General features: G+C 53.0%; 1 protein-coding gene across 1 annotated transcript in view; it reads right to left on the bottom strand.

Annotated features, from left to right (window-relative positions):
* ACOT7 (acyl-CoA thioesterase 7) overlaps positions 1 to 17,353 on the bottom strand; it is a 90,625-nt gene extending 73,272 nt beyond the window's left edge. The window contains exon 1 of the mRNA XM_082342733.1: positions 17,184 to 17,353. Within this exon, the coding sequence (XP_082198859.1) occupies positions 17,184 to 17,338 (155 nt within the window). The 5' untranslated portion in view covers positions 17,339 to 17,353. The remainder of the gene's footprint in view (positions 1 to 17,183) is intronic.
* Between the last annotated feature and the right edge of the window lie 718 nt (positions 17,354 to 18,071).

Below are 18,071 nucleotides of genomic sequence, written 5' to 3'. Positions count from 1 at the left end.
ATCCCAAATGTCACCCCTTCATCCTGGGGGGCGGGCATTCAGGCCCCCTGCTTCTCGCCTGCATCACTGGCTCAGGGGCAGCCGCGACGGTCACCAAGCAATGACCAGGGGAACCCCCAGAGCACGGGAAAGAAGCGTCACTTGGCTTCTCAAATTTTCATTTTAAAAGATTTTTGAATCAACTCGAAATAGATTAAAAACTTGAACACAAGACCCGAAACCATAAAACTCCTAGGAGAAAACATAGGTCTTAGTGATGACTTTTTTAGATTTGACACCAAAAACAAAGGCAACAGAAGCAAAAATAAACAAGTGGGACTACATCAAACTAAAAAGCTTCTGCACAGCAAAGGAGTCATCAGCAAAATGAAAAGATAACCTGTGGGATGGGAGAAAACATTAATATCCAGAATACATAAAGAACTCATACAACTCATACAATAGCAAAACAAACAAACAATCCAATTAAAAAATAGGCAGAGGATCTGAATGGACATTTTTCCAAACAGGCACATGAAAAGATACGCAGCATCATTAACCATCAGGGAAATGCAAATCAAAACCACAATGAGGGGACTTCCCTGGTGGTCCAGTGGTTAAGACTCCTCGCTTCCAAAGCAGGGAGCGTGGGTTCGATCCCTGGCCAGGCAACTCAGATTCCATATGCCGCATGGTGCGGCCAAAAAATAAAAACATTTTTAAAAAACCCAACACAATGAGATCTCACCTCACACCTGTTAGAATGGCTATTATCAAAAAGACAAGAAACAAGTGCCGGCAAGGATGTGGAGAAAAGGGAACCCTTGTGCACTGCTGATGGGAATGTAAACTGGTGCAGCCACTGTGGAAAACAGCCTGGAGGTTCCTCAAAAAATTAAGACTAGAACTATCATATGATCCAGCAATCCCACTTCTGGGTATTAATCTGAAGGAAATGAAATCACTCTCTTGAAGAGAGATCTGCAGCCCCACGTTCACCGTAGCATTATTTACAGTAGCCAAGACATGAAACAACCTAAGGGTCCACTGATGGATGAATGGATGAAGCGGACATGGGGTGTGTGTGTGTGTGTGTGTGTGTGTGTGTGTGTGTGTGTGCATAATTCAGCCATAAAAAAGAAGGAAATCCTGCCATTTGCAACAACATGGATAGACCTTGAAGGCAATTAAGCTCCACGAGATAAGTCAGACAGAAGAAGACAAAAACTAGATCATTTTACTTATATGTGGAATCTAAAAAGCCCAAACTCATAGATACAGAGAACAGACTGGTGGTTGCCAGAGGCCAGAGGGGTGCAGGGGGGATGGGTTAAAACAGGTGAAGGGGGTCAAAAGGTACAAACTTCCAGTTATAAAATAAGTCATGGGGATGTAACGTACAGCATGGTGACTAAAGGTAACAACACTATGTCATATATTTGAAAGTTACCGAGAGAGTAGATCTCAAAAGTTCTCATCACAAGAAAAAACAATCATAGCGATGTGAGATGATGGGTGTTAAGTGAACTTGCTGTGGTGGTCATTTCACCACACACACGTGTGCCGGGTCACCATGTTGTGCAGTTTTATATGTCAATCATATATCCATAAAGCTGAAAAAATAATTAAAAAATTTAAAAACTGTTTAAGTTTAAAAACTTCGAGCTTATACTGAGTTGTTTTTTTTTTTTAAGTTTGAGTTAAGAGGTAGCCAATTCAAATAACAAAACTGCTGTATCAGACTCTTTCCTTTGTATTTGTTTTCAACTTAGTAAAGACCAGACGGTGCATCTCTGCATGAGGGAACAGGTGCCTGGTGGATGCCGAGGTGGGGTAAGGGCTTTAGTCCAGACAGGTGAGGACTGAAACGTTTTGACACCAGGAGTACCAGAGCCTGCCTCTGGCGGAGCCTGGTTCCTTTCTGTGGGTTTCCCTTTCCCGGTCTGTAAAGTGGGGCTGCCCACGCCAGGCTGGTGCAGAGGGATGCAGGGCCAGGGGGAGAAGTGCAGACAGAGGGCCCCAGGGTGCAGGAGGAAGTGCTTGCATCCGGCAGGGCCCTGAGGAGGGAGGGACTGATAAGGAGGTGGCCTCTGAAATAGGAAAACAGGGGATGGCGCCTGCGCCACTCTGCCACACTAGGGGTCCCTGGGGACTCCACGCCGTCAACATCCCACTGCCCCCGGGGTCCCTGGGCACTTAGGAGTAAATGCCAGACGCTCCAGAATGCATACTCTCCAGCCCCCTCCCGTCCTGGTCACCCTGGGTCCTGCCCCAAGGACCGTCCTAACCCCCCAGGCCAGCTGGCCACCCAGGCACGCGGCGCAGACACAAACCTTCCCCCAGGACCTGACCCTGACTCTGCTCTGCAGTTCCTGCAGACACCGGGGGGGCCGGAGCCCAGCTCACTCACCCCTTTCCTGTGGCCCCAAATCAAGACTCCTTCCCCCTGGCCTCACCGTGGTTCCTTCCTGGCCTCCATCCCCATGCTGAGCTGTGACCCCACACCTGCCCTCCCTCCCTCCAAAGGGCTCAGGAGCTGCTGGGCAGGGTCCTCCTCAACTCGCCTTCCCCAGAGCTCCCCCTACGCCGGTCGTCTCCAGGCAGGACGGTGAGGAACGAGGGCCGCCAGGAGAACATGTGGCCCCTCTGTGGAGCTTTTGTTTTCCCAGTTTTAGTAAAGACATTAAAAAAGAAGAAAAGACAGCCCAGCAGACCAAGCACGATGCCACGCGGCACTGCCCACGGGTGTCTGAGCAGGGACGCAACGGGGCAGTACTGGGCACGCACGCTGGCCGGCTGCGGCCGTGCAGGGGTCTGAGTCCAGGATGCCGAAGCTCTGGGTTTTCAAGAGAAGCTGGCAATCCAGAGTCTAACGTGACATCTCCTGATATGTGACTGGCCACGCCCGGCTGAAATGTTTCAACCCCACGCAGGCCAGCTCGGGGGGCAGGGGGGCGGGGGGCAGAGCAGGTGGCGGGCCTGACCCAGTCCTGGGGGGAGACTCTGTGTGACCCATTCTCCCTCCCACCTCTCTCTGCCCCTCTGCCCATGCCAACCTGCGACTCCCTCGCTCCTTGGACCCCAGAAACTTCAGAGGAAAGTGGAAGGTCAGCCCAGGGAGCCCCTGCGGCTTCCCACCCCTCACGTCCTCTCGGCCGGCGGCGGCACAGACACTGCCTCTGGCGAGCAGGCCCACACCCCGCGCATCCCCTTCACCATCCTCCACTCCCCCCGCCTCCCAGCAGTGGCCTCTGAATGTCACCATGTCACCCACTGCCCCTCCCCTTCTACTCCAGCTGCTCCTGCCCCAGAGCACAGGATGAGATGGCCAGGGCTGGGCCCATGGCTAAGCGAGGTACACACCACCCCGACTCCGCTCCCCTCCGGAGCAGACACAAAGCTGAGGGCAGGGGCGCGAAGGAAGCTGCACCGGTCCGGGTCAAGCAGTCACTCCCAGAAGGGGCAGCCGCTCACCAGGACGCCGGGGAAAACTTCGCACAGGACGTGACACCTGGGCCAAGTCCCGGAGGGGGAGCAGGGCTGAGCCGGGGACAGGGGGCAGGGGCTGTTCCAAGAAGAGGGCGCATCTCAGGGGAAGGCCCCAGCGCTGGGAGAGCTCGGTGGGTCCAGAAACAGATGACAACCCGCCAGCGCTGGCCAGCGGCCTGTGGGGGGACGGGGGTGAAGGGCGGAGTGGAACGATGGAGCCAGGAGCTTGGCACAAGGGCCTGGGGCTGGCTGGGGACAGCGTCTGGACTTGTTCTGGGGGATGGGGCGGCTTCGGGGAGACCGAGGCAGGGCTGGTATGTGGGGAGTCACTTGGGGACCAGGGCAGGGGGGCTTCTTCGTCTGCCTCTTGCCTCCCAGCCCTAACCCACCGCCTACCCCACTGCCCCAAGAGTCCCTCTTCTTAAGCAGGAGTGCACTCCCCTGCTCAGACCCTCCAGGGCCCCTCCTACGGAATAAAGATTCAACATCCAACTCCCGGGACTTCCCCCGGTGATCCAGTGACTCCCGCGCTTCCACCGCAGGGGGAGTGGGTTTGATCCCTGGTCAGGGAACTAAGATCCTGCATGCCGTGCGGGGTGGCCAGAAAAACAAAAGATTCAACTTCCTAGTGAGGCGTTTGAAGCCCTCAGTGATCTGGAACTTTCCTCGCCTGATCTCCCACTGCCCTGCAGGGCTCCAAACTGCACCTGCCCAGACCAGCGCTGCTGGCCAGGCACACCCGGACCTTCCCACCGCCCTGCCTGTGCCCACCTGTCCCGAGGGGCTCATCGATGAACGGGGAGCATGAGTGGCTACAACCTCCCGGAGGGCAACCTGCTGTTATCGTTATCCGTCCAAACTCCAAATGCATAGGGCTGCTCTAAGCCAGCCATTCCACTGAGAGGAATTCACCCTACAGATGTCTGCACACATGATTAAACCAAGTGTGTTCAAGGTTACTCACTGCAAAGCTGTTTATCATGCAAAGACTGGCCGTGTCCTAAATGTCCACCAATAAGGGACTCAGATTAACTTATATCCACACAATACAAGAGTGCACAGCCCCAAGCAAGAGGGAGGAACCGTCTAGGAGAAGCACCGTTAGATGAAAAAAGGCAAAGCGCAGAATGATGGCAACTAGGTGACTGACTACACCTGCAGGCCCCGTGTAGACCATCCCTGGAGGGAGGCCAGGGAAACCGGAAGCTTCCATTGCCCTTGAGAGGGGAACTAGTGACTGGAGTCGGGGTGGTATGCTCTAAGGACAAAGAACAAGATAAACTCAAAGGGCCAATATTGCCGGAACAAAGAGTTACAGGACTCCCATCACTCTGTCACAGTGGGACCATTGCCATGTCCCAGAGCCCTCCCAAGCAGCAGGCCCCGTCCCTTTCCCATCCACATAAGGAAAGACATTTGCCCAGATTTCCTCCCGCTTAGCACGCTGAAAGTATACATACTCTGCCCGGTCAGCAGATGACTCGCAGGTTCCCTGGCTATAAAAACAGAGAAGCAACCGATGCTCATGGTCGACCTTCCCTGGCTACCAGGAAGTCGGCCAGCTGTTCTGGCAGCAACCCTTCTCTTTAATAAACTCTGTCTTCCTTGCATTCTGCCTTGTGTCTGGAAATTCTTTTCCAACCCACGCTCGGACCACGACATTGTGGTGGCCCGTACAGGGATATCTCTTGGGGGATCTCTTTCCCCACCTCCTCTCCTCATTCCTTGGGACTCTCTGTGAACAGGCAAGCTGCCGGGGAAGCAACAGAGGACTCTGGCCAGGGCCACACCCCGGTGTGTTCCGAAGGCTCCACGCTCACTTCGCCCCAGTAACTGCCGCCCAGTTACTGGGGCTCACTTTGCCCCAGTAACTGCGGTGAGGGTCCCTCTGCCTTCCTCCTGACTGAGGACTAGGCCGATTGGTATCGTGCGGGCACGGGTCAGGCATTTAAAAGACATTAGGGCGCCTGCCGCTTGAAGACTCCCATGAAGGATAAGGGGGTCACGGAACGGACCAGGCTGTTAGAGCATCTGCCCCCAGCAAGACAACTTCCGTGCACCGTGAGGCACACACTGGTTCAAGCAGAACACTGAGCCCCCTCCCCTTGGCCGCCGCCTTCCCGCAGGACTACAAGGCCAATTCCTCAGCCTCTCTTCTCTGTTACTTTCACCTTCTTCTCGGTCCAGATTGACTTACAGGAGCCTAAGTGTTGCCTCTGAGCCATCCCAGCAGTGCCTTTTCACGTTTCAGGGAATCGCCAAACGGTGAGTCACCCGGTGGGTCCCGGGAATCTTTCTCTCTTTCCTTTCTTTCTCTGCCTGAGTCACAAGGTGCCTTAGTCGCATGCTCAGGGGTCACCTCTCATGGTCGGACGCGATTGTTGGGACGGTCGGCCCATTTTGTGCCTTAGTCGCACGGAGAGATCACTGGGACAAAGGGGACGCCTTTCTGTCACCCGGTGACTCTCAGTACCCCCATTCTATGGCATACAGGCTAAGAATGGGTTCTGGTATGTCTCGGGAGCCTCCCTCAGACTCACCCCGCGGCTGTATCATCAGGAACTGGGAAAATTTGACCCTGAGAATCTCAAAAAGAGGAGGCTCATTTTCTTTTGTAATACGGCTTGGCCCCAGTATAAACTGGGGGACCGAGAACAATGGCCTCCTAATGGCACACTAAATTATAACACGATCCTCCAACTTGATCTCTTTTGCCAGAAACAAGGAAAGGACTCAGAGGTTCCTTACATCCAGAACTTTATGGCCCTTAGTCAGAATCTGGAGCTGAGGGACTCATGCCGCCATGTGTCTTTCTGTTGCCACCTTATCACCCCGACCCCCTCTGCCTCCCTCTCCATCAGATCTCCTAAGCAACCCTCGACTAGACCTTTCCTGTCCCCCACCCCATCAACCCCCTTTGCTTCAGCCCCTGCCCCCACCTCAACCCACAGCTCCCAACAGCCACCCCCTTATCAGGGCGAAAGCCCCCTCTCCCCTCCCCACACAAGATCGAGGATTGCCCAACGCCAGGAAACAGATTCTAATATGCTTCCCTTAAGGGAAGTAGCAAATGGAGACATGGGCACTATTAGATTCCATGTTCCCTTTCCCATGTCGGACATTTCTCAAATTCAAAACAAGTTAGGTTCCTTCAGTCAGGATCCCACCACTTTTATTAAGGAATTTCAGGCCCTCATCATAACCTTTGACCTGACCCGGCGAGACGTTCATGTAGTCCTGACCGCTTGCTGTACTCATGAAGAGAAAAACAGGATATGGGCATCAGCCCAAGCTTGGGCAGACGAGGCACAGCTCTGTTTCCAAAACCTGGATGGTTTGGGGACCCATTTGGGGCTGGGTAAATGACTCTCTTTGTAACTACACCCTCAATTTTAATCAGACTAGCCTGGAGTGGGATCCCTGGTCCGAGGAAAATAAATATGATGTACATGAAGGTAACTTCACTTTGTGTTGGGGAAATTCGAGGAAAAATGTGACTAAGAAAATATTAATGAAGACCATATCCCCATAAACAGCTCGGTCCTGGGAACTAAATATGTGGGGATCGGTGTGACCACCAGACACTTACTTAGTTTAACCTCCCGGCAAGATTCTCCTCCAAAATATAACATAATTCAGCTAATATTCAGAAATTTGTTATGCCAATCCGCCCGTCACACTCATCATCAGTCAGAGCCCAGATTCTCCCCTTTATGTATAGATGATTATTTCCTCGGAGTTTGGCCTTCCCAATATAATCCTAGACCATGGGACCCCATTCTATTTCCAGAGGAAAACTCCCAAAAGGTCAGAGCCTGGCTCTGGGGACCCACAGCAGGGGTATCCTTGAGGGGCACCAGATTTTCATTTCTATGTGGTAACGGGGTCTATCTGGATCTTCCCACACTTTGGAGAGGCTCCTGCACAATTACTGCCGTGGTCCCAGAGGCGACCATTATGACTACAAAGGATTTAGCTTCCTTGGGAGGCATTCCCAGCCTTGGGTTCTTCCTTGAAGAGGCCTTAAGACCTGTCCTGGAGAGACAAAAATGAACCGCTGCTTGGTGGGGACATGCTTATGATAACCCAGTTCTTGATCAGCCTGAAATAATACGTAGCGTCTTTAGAGGGCTCTCCTGGTTTGCAGGCGTACACCTTAGAGAGGAGCGTTCTCCATCTCACCATCGTGGTCCAGGAACCTTGGAAGGCTACAGTAGCAGCCACTGAGGAAGAGCAGTCAGCCCTAGGCTCTCTGGCCGAGGTGGTTTTATAAAATAGGAGGGCCCTTAATGTTATAGCAGCTGAGGCGGGGGTGTCTGTGCCCTACTAAATGAGACAGGCTGCTTCTATATTAATACCTCCGGCCAGGCTGAAGAAGACCTCCAGATTCTAAAGAAAAACATCAAATTAATAGAAGATTTAAAAGAGAGAGCAGGACAGGGCCCCAAGCTGGCTTTCCAACCTCCTCTCCTCTATGGGGATCCAGATATGGACATGGCTATTGCCCTTGTTGGGACCATTAATCCTGATAGCCTTTGTTTTGTTGTTTGGTCCCTGCATTATTAACACATTATCTAAATTCATCTCTCAACAGGTTCAAAAGATTCAGTTCCAGATGGTGCTACAACAAGAGTACCAGCCAGTTGGCACACAGAATACACTGGAACAAGCTGCCTAATCATTCTGCAGGATCTCATCTCCCTCCGTAAATATACCCTGATAGAGAGTGGGCATTGGGACCCAGGGCCCCACAACGCCCCTGTCCAGCAGGAAGTAGCCAGAGAGATTGTCACCTGCTTCTCCTTACAAAAAGGGTTCCTGAACGCCTGAGAAGGAGCTAGGCAAGTAGGTAGACGTGAGCAGGGTATCCAATAAGGCCAAAGAATTGGCCCTGTAAATAAAGAGAGGGGGGAATGTAGTGTGCTACAAGGACAAAGAACTAGATAAACTCAAAGGGCCGATATTGCCGGAACAAAGAGTTACAGGACTCCCATCACTCTGTCACAATGGGACCATTGCCATGTCCCAGAGCCCTCCCAAGCAGCAGGCCCCGTCCCTTTCCCATCCCATATAAGGAAAGACATTTGCCCAGATTTCCTCCCGCTCAGCACGCTGAAAGTATACATACTCTGTCCAGTTAGCAGATGACTCGCATGTTCCCTGGCTATAAAAACAGAGAAGCAACCCATGCTCATTGTCGACTTTCCCTGGCTACCAGGAAGTCGGCAAGCTGTTCTTGCAGCAACCCTTCTCTTTAATAAACTCTGTCTTCCTTACATTCTGCCTTGTGTCTGGAAATTCTTTTCCAACCTGCGCTCAGATCATGAAACGTAAATATCTCAGCATTCCCTCGAAAAGATAAAGACTCCGTTTGAAAACAGAACCACAGGAACTCCCTGGCAGTCCAGTGGTTAGGACTCAGTGCTCTCACTGCTGGGGGCCCCGGGTTTGATCCCTGGTCAGGGAACTAAGATCCCACAAGCTAGGTGGTGCGGCCAAAAAATAAAAATAAAAACAGAATCAGAAAACAATTATCCCACCTGAAATACGAACTCCTTAATATAACTTTTTTCTAATTGGCTTTATTCAACAATTCGTGAATCGGGCAGCATCCCATCTAGCAAGCAGAAAGGAGCTCCTCTTTTTTCTATTTTAAACTAACATTTATTTTTTTAAAAATAAATTTATTTATTTATTTTTGGCTGCTTTGGTTCTTCGTTGCTGTGCACAGCTTCCTCTAGTTGCGGCGAGCGGGACCTACACTTCGTTGCGGTGCACGGGCTTCTCATTGCGGTGGCTTCTCTTGTTGCAGAGCACGGGCTCTAGGTGCACGGGCTTCAGTAGTTGTGGCGCGTGGGCTTCGGTAGTTTTGGCACGCGGGCTCAGTAGTTGTGGCTCGCGGGCTCTAGAGCGCAGGCTCAGTAGTTGTGGTGCATGGGTTTAGTTGCTCCATGGCATGTGGGATCTTCCCAGACCAGGGCTCGAACCTGTGTACCCTGCATTGACAGGTGGATTCTTAACCACTTAGCCACCAGGGAAGCCCAGGAGCTCCTCTTAATATCATTAAATATCAAGTAAGCGTTCAAGTTTCCTCAGCTACGTCCTAAATGTTTTGAAATCTGCAATTGTGAACTGTTTTCATAACTGCCCAAAGCTGTAAAGAACTCAAATGTTCACTATCTGATAAAGAGATAATGAAGACTACTAGGCAACAACAGCAAGAATCACGGACACACACACACACACACACACACACACACACACACACGTGAAACTCACAAGCACTATGCTCAGTCTATGACTCCGTTGATGAGAAATTCTAGAAAAGGCAAAACTCTAGTGATAGGAAGCAGACCTGTTTGCCAGGGGCCAGAGCTGGGAGGAAACCAACTGCAAAGGGGCAGGAAGGCACTTTTTTTTTTTTTGAGAAATGTAATTAATTAATTTATCACTTATTTATTTATTTATTTTTGTCTGTGTTGGGTCTTGGTTGCTGCGTGGGGTTTCTCTAGTTGTGGCGAGCGGGGGCTACTCTTCATTGTCGTGCGTGGGCTTCTCATTGCAGTGGCTTCTCTTGTTGTGGAGCACGGGCTCTAGGCGCTCGGGCTGCAGTAATGTGGCATGCGGGCTCAGTAGTTGTGGCTCTAGGGCTCTAGAGCGCAGGCTCAGTAGTTGTAGCGCACGGGCTTAATTGCTCCATGACATGTGGGATCTTCCCGGACCAGGGATCAAACCTGTGTCTCCTGCATTGGCAGGTGGATTCTTAACCACTGTGCCCCCAGGGAAGTCCCCAGGAAGGCACTTTTTGAGGTGATGGAAAAGTTCTATGTCACAACTGCGATCATTGCACAGGTGTACACATTTGTCAAAAGTGAACTGTAGGGGCTTCCCTGGTGGCGCAGTGATTGAGAATCTGCCTGCCAATGCAGGGGACACGGGTTCGAGCCCTGGTCTGGGAGGATCCCACATGCCGTGGAGCAACTAGGCCCGTGAGCCACAACTACGGAGCCTGCGCGTCTGGAGCTTGTGCTCCGCAACAAGAGAGGCCGTGACAGTGAGAGGCCCGCGCACCGCGATGAAGAGTGGCCCCCGCTTGCCGCAACTAGAAAAAGCCCTTGCCCAGAAACTAAGACCCAACACAGCCAAAAATAAATAAATAAATAAATAAAATTTAAAAAAAAAAGTGAACTGTGCATTAAAAATAGGTGCAGGGCTTCCCTGGTGGCGCAGTGGTTGAGAATCTGCCTGCCAATGCAGGGGACACGGGTTCGAGCCCTGGTCCGGGAAGATCCCACATGCCGCGGAGCAACTAGGCCCGTGGGCCACAACTGCTGAGCCTGCGCATCTGGAGCCTGTGCTTCGCAACAAGAGAGGCCGCGATAGTGAGAGGCCCGCGCACTGCGATGGAGAGTGGCCCCCGCTTGCCACAACTAGAGAAAGCCCTCGCACAGAAACGAAGACCCAACACAGCCATAAATAAATAAATTAATTAATTAATTAAATTTTTTTTAAAAAGGGGGGGGTGGTAATTCCCTGGCGGTCCAGTGGTTCGGACTTCTCGTGTCCACTGCAGGGGGCCCGGGTTCGATACCTAGAACCCTGGTCAGGGAACTAGTGAGGCAGGAGACAGATGGGCTCCAGGCTAGGCATTTACAACTGGCCTCCTGTTTACTTCTCTTGGGGCAGGAAAAAGGTGGGCTTCAGGCTGGACACTTACATCTAGCCTCTCGTTTGCATTTCCTGAGACAGGAGATAGGTGGGCTCCAGGTTAGATATTTATGACCAGCCTCCTGTCTGCACTTCGAGATAGAAATAACAAGAGGAACAGGGTAAATAGCTGGACTTTGTCTCCTGTGGACACTTTAAGATAACAGTCATGGCAGGAACAGAGAGGGGCTAAACCTTGCTTGAGTAAAAGATCAAGAGATCTTAAATTTCCCATCCTTGGGGCAAGGGAGACATTGCACCTGTGCAGAAAGGCTCCTTGGGGGTCAAAAATCACCCAGAATAGGTGATGCCAAGGCCCCCCATAGGCCTCTGGACCAGAATCCATCTTGGAAAAAAGTTGTGCACACAGGTTGGGGAGGGTCCTAGGGCAGGTCAGGTGTGGAAAAAGAAACCAGGTAATTGGCCAAAGGTAAACAAAGACCCGGAAGAACTGCCCTATATAAATGACTTAACCGCCTCTTCACTGTTCCTCCTCATTAGGGGGGACGCCCACACCCTTTCTCTCCGGGTGTGCATCTCTGCCCTGCTTCTGTCTTAACTAAACAAGCTGCTTCTCTGTGAGCTCTCCCACGTGTTGTGCTGTGTCTCTAATGATAAACTTTGTACCTGTTTTTACAGTTTTTGCCTCCTTGAGAAATGCATTTTTCAGTGGGGGTAAGAACCAGGGGAACTTTGCTTCTAGACTCTAGCCCCTGATGAACTAGTGGCTAGGATTCCTGGTTTTCATCCAGGCTGCCCAGGTTCAATTCCTGGGAGGGCACTAAGATCTCGCTTCAAGCCACCACTCACTGTTGCTGCCTCTCCGAGATCACTACCACTCACTGCTGCTGCCTCTCCGAGATCACTAGGGTCCCACAGGCCTCATGGCAGGGCAAAAAAAACCACCAGAAATTCCTTAGTATCCCTAACTGTCAAGGGACTATTCACGTTTCCCCAAGGATCTCATAAATGTTTTAAAATCTGCATTTTGGGGACTTCCCTGGTGGCTCAGTGGATGGGACTCCACGCTCCCAGAGCGGGGGACCCGGGTTCAATCCCTGGTCAGGGAACTAGATCCCACATGCATGCCGCAACTGAGAGTTCGCGTGCCACAACTGAGGAGCCAGCCTGCCACAACTAAGGAGCCCGTGAGCCACAAATAAGGAGCCCGCCTTCCACAACTAAGACCCAGTGCAACCAAATAAATAAATAATTTTCTTTTTTTTAAAAATCTGCATGTTGTTGACTTTTCTACTGAAGCATAATTTGCATGCAGAAATCAGTATTTATAATAAGCTTCCTCAGTTATTCAGGTGTAGGTAGCCCGCAGGCGGGGTGACCATATAATTTACCCTCCTCCTCAGGATACCTCTGAGAGTGCAAGAAAGTGGACCGGGAGGCACAGGGCATAGTCACCCCAGGCTGGGCCCCACCCAGAGAAGCGCCAGCCACAGGGGGAAGCAACTCCTGGCCTGACTGAAACCAGGGAGCTGGGAAACAGTGGTGCCAAGGCGAGGGCGATGCCAGGCTGCCTGGCCCACTGACGGGAGGCTGGACGGTGGGTGAGCACAGCCTGGCCCACCACAGGCTCCCTGGGCTGCAAAGACTGCATCTTCACCCATAGCTCCCGCATCCCCGCAGGAAGGGAGCCAGCACTGTGCATCGCGTTATGGAATGTGCCAGAATACTAACTCCGAGTGCGGTTTCTGTAACTCAGATTCTGTGTTTTCACTGACTTCCCTGTAAACCCAAAGACAAAGCCCCAAAGAGAAAAAATTCCAAACGGGCATACCTCGAAGATAAAGCAAGTCACATGACTATTCTGGCTTCCTAGTGCATGTAAAAGTTATGTTTACACTATTAAATGTGTAATAATTTTAAAAACACTTTATTTTATACCTATGACAAGAGGAATATAGCCAATATTTTCTAATAACTATAAATGGAGTATAACCTTTAAAAATTGTGAATCACTATATTGTACACCTGTAACTTATGTAATACTGTACAGCAACTATACGTCAATAAAAAAATTTTTTTAGTTAGAAAAACTTTATCGCCAAAAAATGCTAACCATCAAAAAAAAAAAAAAATGCTAACCATCACCTGACAATGCAAAGTTGCCACAAACCTTCAATTTGTAAAAAAAAAAACAAAAAAAACACAGCAATATATTCAAAGTGCAGTAAAGTGAGACACAATAAAATGAGGTGTGCTTGTACTAAAATTCAAGTCCATTCCACTAATCTTTATTGGCACATCTACCAGATGCCAGGCACTTTGCTGGGCATTCATGGTACAGCAGTGAACAAAGCAATCCCTGAGCTGAAGACACTTCCTAGTGGATTTACACCTACAAGCAGGGCAAGCAAAAGGAAACTCTGCAGACCTCACACATCTACCTGCAAAGGACTCCAGGGTATCTGCCCTGGGCCATGTACCTGCCAAGGTCCCCCTCCGTCAGCTCTGTTGTTGGGAGAGCTGCCTACAGTCCCCAGAAAGCTTCCAAGCTTCCCTTAGGAAACCCTGCCCCTCAGAGGCCTACCAGGAATTCTGGTTTTTAAATTCCTCTACTTACTGCACTATCCCATAAGGTAGCCACCAGCCACAGGAGGCCAGCCCGTTTACATTTAAATAAATTTAAATGAATGCAATTAAAAATTCAGTTCCTCCATGTCTGACTGCATTTCAGGCACTCATTGGCCACCTGTGGCTAGTGCCTGGCGTACTGGACGGCGCAGACGCGGAGCATCTCCATCACTGCAGAAAGTTCTAGTGGACGTTGTACTCTCCACCAACCTGGTATGGGACATGTCCTTCAACTTCACTTCGACCAACACCCAGGGGCTCCTACTAGGGGCCCACACTGATGCCATGATCCAGCCTCACAACCGGACGTGAACGTGAGGCTGAGCAGTGGAAAAGCACGACAGTGGAGCACCGGACAGGGAACAACCCACCAGCTGCCTTCGCTCCCCTGGCTGTCAGAGTCCGAGGCCACCCTAGGCCAAGTCTTTACCCTCTGAGAGCCTCATTTTCCCCCATCGGTAAAGTAACAGAGTTGGGCTGGGGGCTCCTAGGGGTCATTCTGATTCTGACATTCTAGAACTCTGAGTCCAACAAGGAAAAAAGCAATTTGCTAACAAAATGTGAACTAACATCATTCAGAATAAACCAAAAGAAAAGTGCTCTTCTGAGACTTTAAATGCTGTCCCAGAGCCTGCATCTGTAGGGCTCGATAAAAAAGGAGGGACGTGGGAATTCCCCGCAGTCCAGCAGTGAGGGCTCCACGCTTCCACTGCAGGGGGTACAGGAGGGTACAGCGCACCGCAGCGGTCTGGCTGTCCAAAGCCTGGGCTCTCAGGCGTAAACTCCCCCCTCTGTTTTTAACTGCCCAGCACTGTGCCAAAGGTTTTAATCCTCACAGCCACCATGAAACAGGCACTGTTATTATCTCCGATTCACAGACAAGAATACTGAGGCCTAAAGCCCACACCTGCAGGAGGCAGAGCTGGGATTCGAACCTAGGCCCTTGGCTTCCTGAGCCTGGGTCCCACTTTTCAGACAAAAAGAGTTCCCGTTTACTTACAAGGTGCCAGCCGTTCTGCCAGGCTCTAGATACACTTTCTTTAGCACTCAGAACAACCCATGATAAAACGGGTCACAGAAAGTTAGGCAGTTTCCAAGGGGCAGAGGCCACATTCACACCCAGGCCTGGGACTGGAGAGCTGGCTCTGACCACTGCCCTCCCCAGACGTTAGGGCCCCTAGCCCTTCAACACCTCCTTCTGAACCGAGAGCATGGGACCCTCTTCATCGTCTAGGATGGTGGTGGGCGTGGCAGCCTCTCCCTGCTAGACTGTGAACCCGCTAAGCTGGGGACTGAATTTTCCAGGTCCGTGTCCCTCCCTCAGGGCACTTCACCCCCTGGAGGCGTCCAGTGAAGCTTGTTAAATTCATGGGCTGGGTTGCCCTAGGCCAGGAGGCTCCTCTTTCAACATGGGGTGTCAGCTCAGATGTCCTTAAAGGGCTCCCCACCCTGCTACATCCACTCCAGTGTCCTGGGGTTTCTCAGGGCCAAGCCGCTGTGACCACGGGCCTCATCACAACCCCTCCAACTCCCTTGGGCAGGTGTGTTGGCCACCTGAGGCTCACCTCAGCCAGGTATCCTGCCCACGTGTCCCCAGTCAGAGACAATATGCCATTGTGAATATATGAGCGGCAGCCCGGCAAGCAAGCACCGTGGGTAAGAAGAAGTGTGCGCGTACATGTGGAAGTGTCCAGGCTATCCAAAAGCCTATTAACTATGTTAGAAGCTGGTTTTTAAAAAGGTAATAGGTATAGACGGGCTATTCATCATCCTGATGAAGTAAATAAAAGCCCAGCCTTCCACGAGTAGATTGAAATCAGTATGTTCTTTTGTTGGGAATGCAGTGGAAAGAAAGTGGGTCTGGAGGCAGAAGACCCATCAGGAGCTGTGCTTCCCCACCCCGCAAGAGCCCTGGGCTCTTGTGCCCGGATGACCTTACAGAGGCAATGGGTCTCCCGGGACCTCAGTTTCCTCTTCCCTGGCAAGAGTGGTGGGCTCCCTGCCATCTTCCCTCCCAGGGGTGCTGGGCAAACCAAGCGAGATGAGAGATGTTACGAGCCCTTAGCAAATCACGAACTGCAAGGTCACCCGGCCAATATGAGGCAGAGACCGATCCAAGGACCTGATTCCAGGCCCGTCTGTCTCCTGATATCAGTTACTTCTATTATTTTTGCCCTCGGAACCTGGAGTGGGTGGCGCCAAAACGGCCACACAGCCAATAACAAATCAATGGCTCAAGGCTCCCCCAAAGATTTCTTCTCCCTAGAAAAGTCAAAACTGACCTTGAGGTCAGGACAGGACTTTGACTCAGTCAGAAATGGGGGTGGGTTCAGGGCACCCCACGACCCAGCACTGTCTGCCCAGTCTTTGCCTATTCCGAGGAGATGTCACCATCCACAGGAAACCAACCTGGCTTGGACCCAAGGTCAGTGTGACGCCCGGTCTCCAAATCTGAGGCACCGGGCCCCAAACAGGAAGGCGGGGTCACTATCAACAGTGCATCAAGCAGCACAGGCCCTGTTGCAGGCCCCAGCGCCTGTTCGGCCTTGCCAGACTCCTCGCTTTTCCTTAGCTCAGGCTCCAATGCCACCATGCCTGCTTCCGTTCTTTCCAAGGGAATGGAAAGTAACCTTGAGGCTGCCCTCCCGCATCTGTCGGAAATGAGCCGGCTCGTGATCTCCGGCGTCCTCGGGGCCCTCTATATACCGGTGCCGGTGGCGGAAGGCAGGGATGGTCCCCTGACAAGAACAACCCCTTGCCCCCTTTGTGTGAGATGCTTCCGGGCTCAATGGACCATCCTCTGTTCTTAGCCGTGAACTGTTAGAGGGGAAAGGTATTTACCCTTCTTCCTGTTTTCAGCCGCCTCCCGCCCAAAACCGTGGCAGGGCACTGAAGGGACCGCATATGTGCAGCCCCCGCCCACTCGGGCGCCCACCGATGGGCTCAACCGGCTCCGGCCACCGCCCAGCGAGCGGGTTACCTGCGCCGCACATGTCGGGGGATCCGGTTGGCTTTGCACCACCGCCCGGATAACGACCCCGAATTAGGGGGCTCACTGGGACCTGGGCTGGGGCTCCGGGGCGCTCGGGCAACGGGCGGGGCGGGACGTGGTGGGGCTGCGCTCCGACCCCCGCCCGGGGAAGGGCGCCGCGCCGCTTCCTCGCGCAAACGGCCTGCGTGACCTCGGCGCCGCCCCGCAGATGCGCCGGAGGCCGGCGCGGCGGCGCGCGGGGAGGCTGCCGGATCTGCGGCAGCCGAGGCGCATCCCGGCCGCGGCGGGCGGACGGGCGGGGTCCGAAGGCGACCGGCCCGGCGTGGGCTGCGACTGGGGAGGGGAGGGCGCGGGGCCGGTGGGGGTCGGCCAGGCCCGGGCGGCGACTCGGAGTCCTGGCCGCCCGCCCTCCGCGCGCCCCTCTTACCGGCAGATCTGGATGGCGGACGGGGTCTCGGCGGCGGGGCCCGACATGGTGGCGGCGGCGGGAGCCTGAGGGAGCGCGCAGGTGTCTGGCAGGCCCGGCGCTGAATGAATTAGCCCGGGCGGTGCCGTGGAGGGGGAGGGGAGAGGCGGAGCCATTGCGCCGGAGAGGCGGGGCCTGTGCGCCGGCGGCGAATCGAACGCAGCTTCCTTCGAAGCCCCGCCCCGCGCACCCGCCCTCGTCCCGCCCCCGGGCCGGCGCCGGCTCCCCAGACGTCCGGTTCTGGCGGCGGCGGGGCAGCGGTGGGGCGCCGCTTCCAGAAGGTTCGGCGGCGGTTGGGCGGAGCCGGCGCGGGGCTGGGCGACCTCGAGGGTCAGCCTCGCCCCGCGTGGCGCGTGTTTGTATGCGGCCTTCCCCCTGCCCGCGCCTGGCAGTTCGGGAGGCCGCGACCGGTACTCGCCTTCTCAGATCAGCCCTGAGAGGAAATTGGGGGCGGTTTCCCGTAAAGGAGCATTCATGGCCGAGCTGGGAGGCACGTGGGTGCACAAAACGGGGAGCCAGGAACCATCAGGCCTCAGCGAGTGTCTCTGCTGCAGGAACACGCAGCTGCTGGAGAGAAGCCAGGAATTGGGGTCCGTCTACACCGCCCGATGTACACCACCTCTGGGTTGTTCCAGAAAGACTTCCTGAGAGTGCTGAGCGTTTGCTTGGGGGTGCGTGTCCTGCAGTGAGGAGCTCTAAAGATGCTGATCTGTTCTGTTGCACACCCTGTGCTCAGCAGTGGAGTCCAGGCCAAGTCGGTGTCTCAAAATCCACCCAGAAAAGAGGGGAAAGGGGATCACATCTATGTGCTGTAAATTTTTTAAATTATTTATTTATTTATTTTGGGGC

This window comes from Balaenoptera borealis (assembly GCF_965194805.1).
Source record: "Balaenoptera borealis genome assembly, chromosome: 1".
NCBI classification, from domain to species: Eukaryota; Metazoa; Chordata; class Mammalia; order Artiodactyla; family Balaenopteridae; genus Balaenoptera; species Balaenoptera borealis.
The sequence above is the reverse complement of the archived record's forward strand: the minus strand, read 5'-3'. Positions and strand labels throughout refer to the sequence as shown.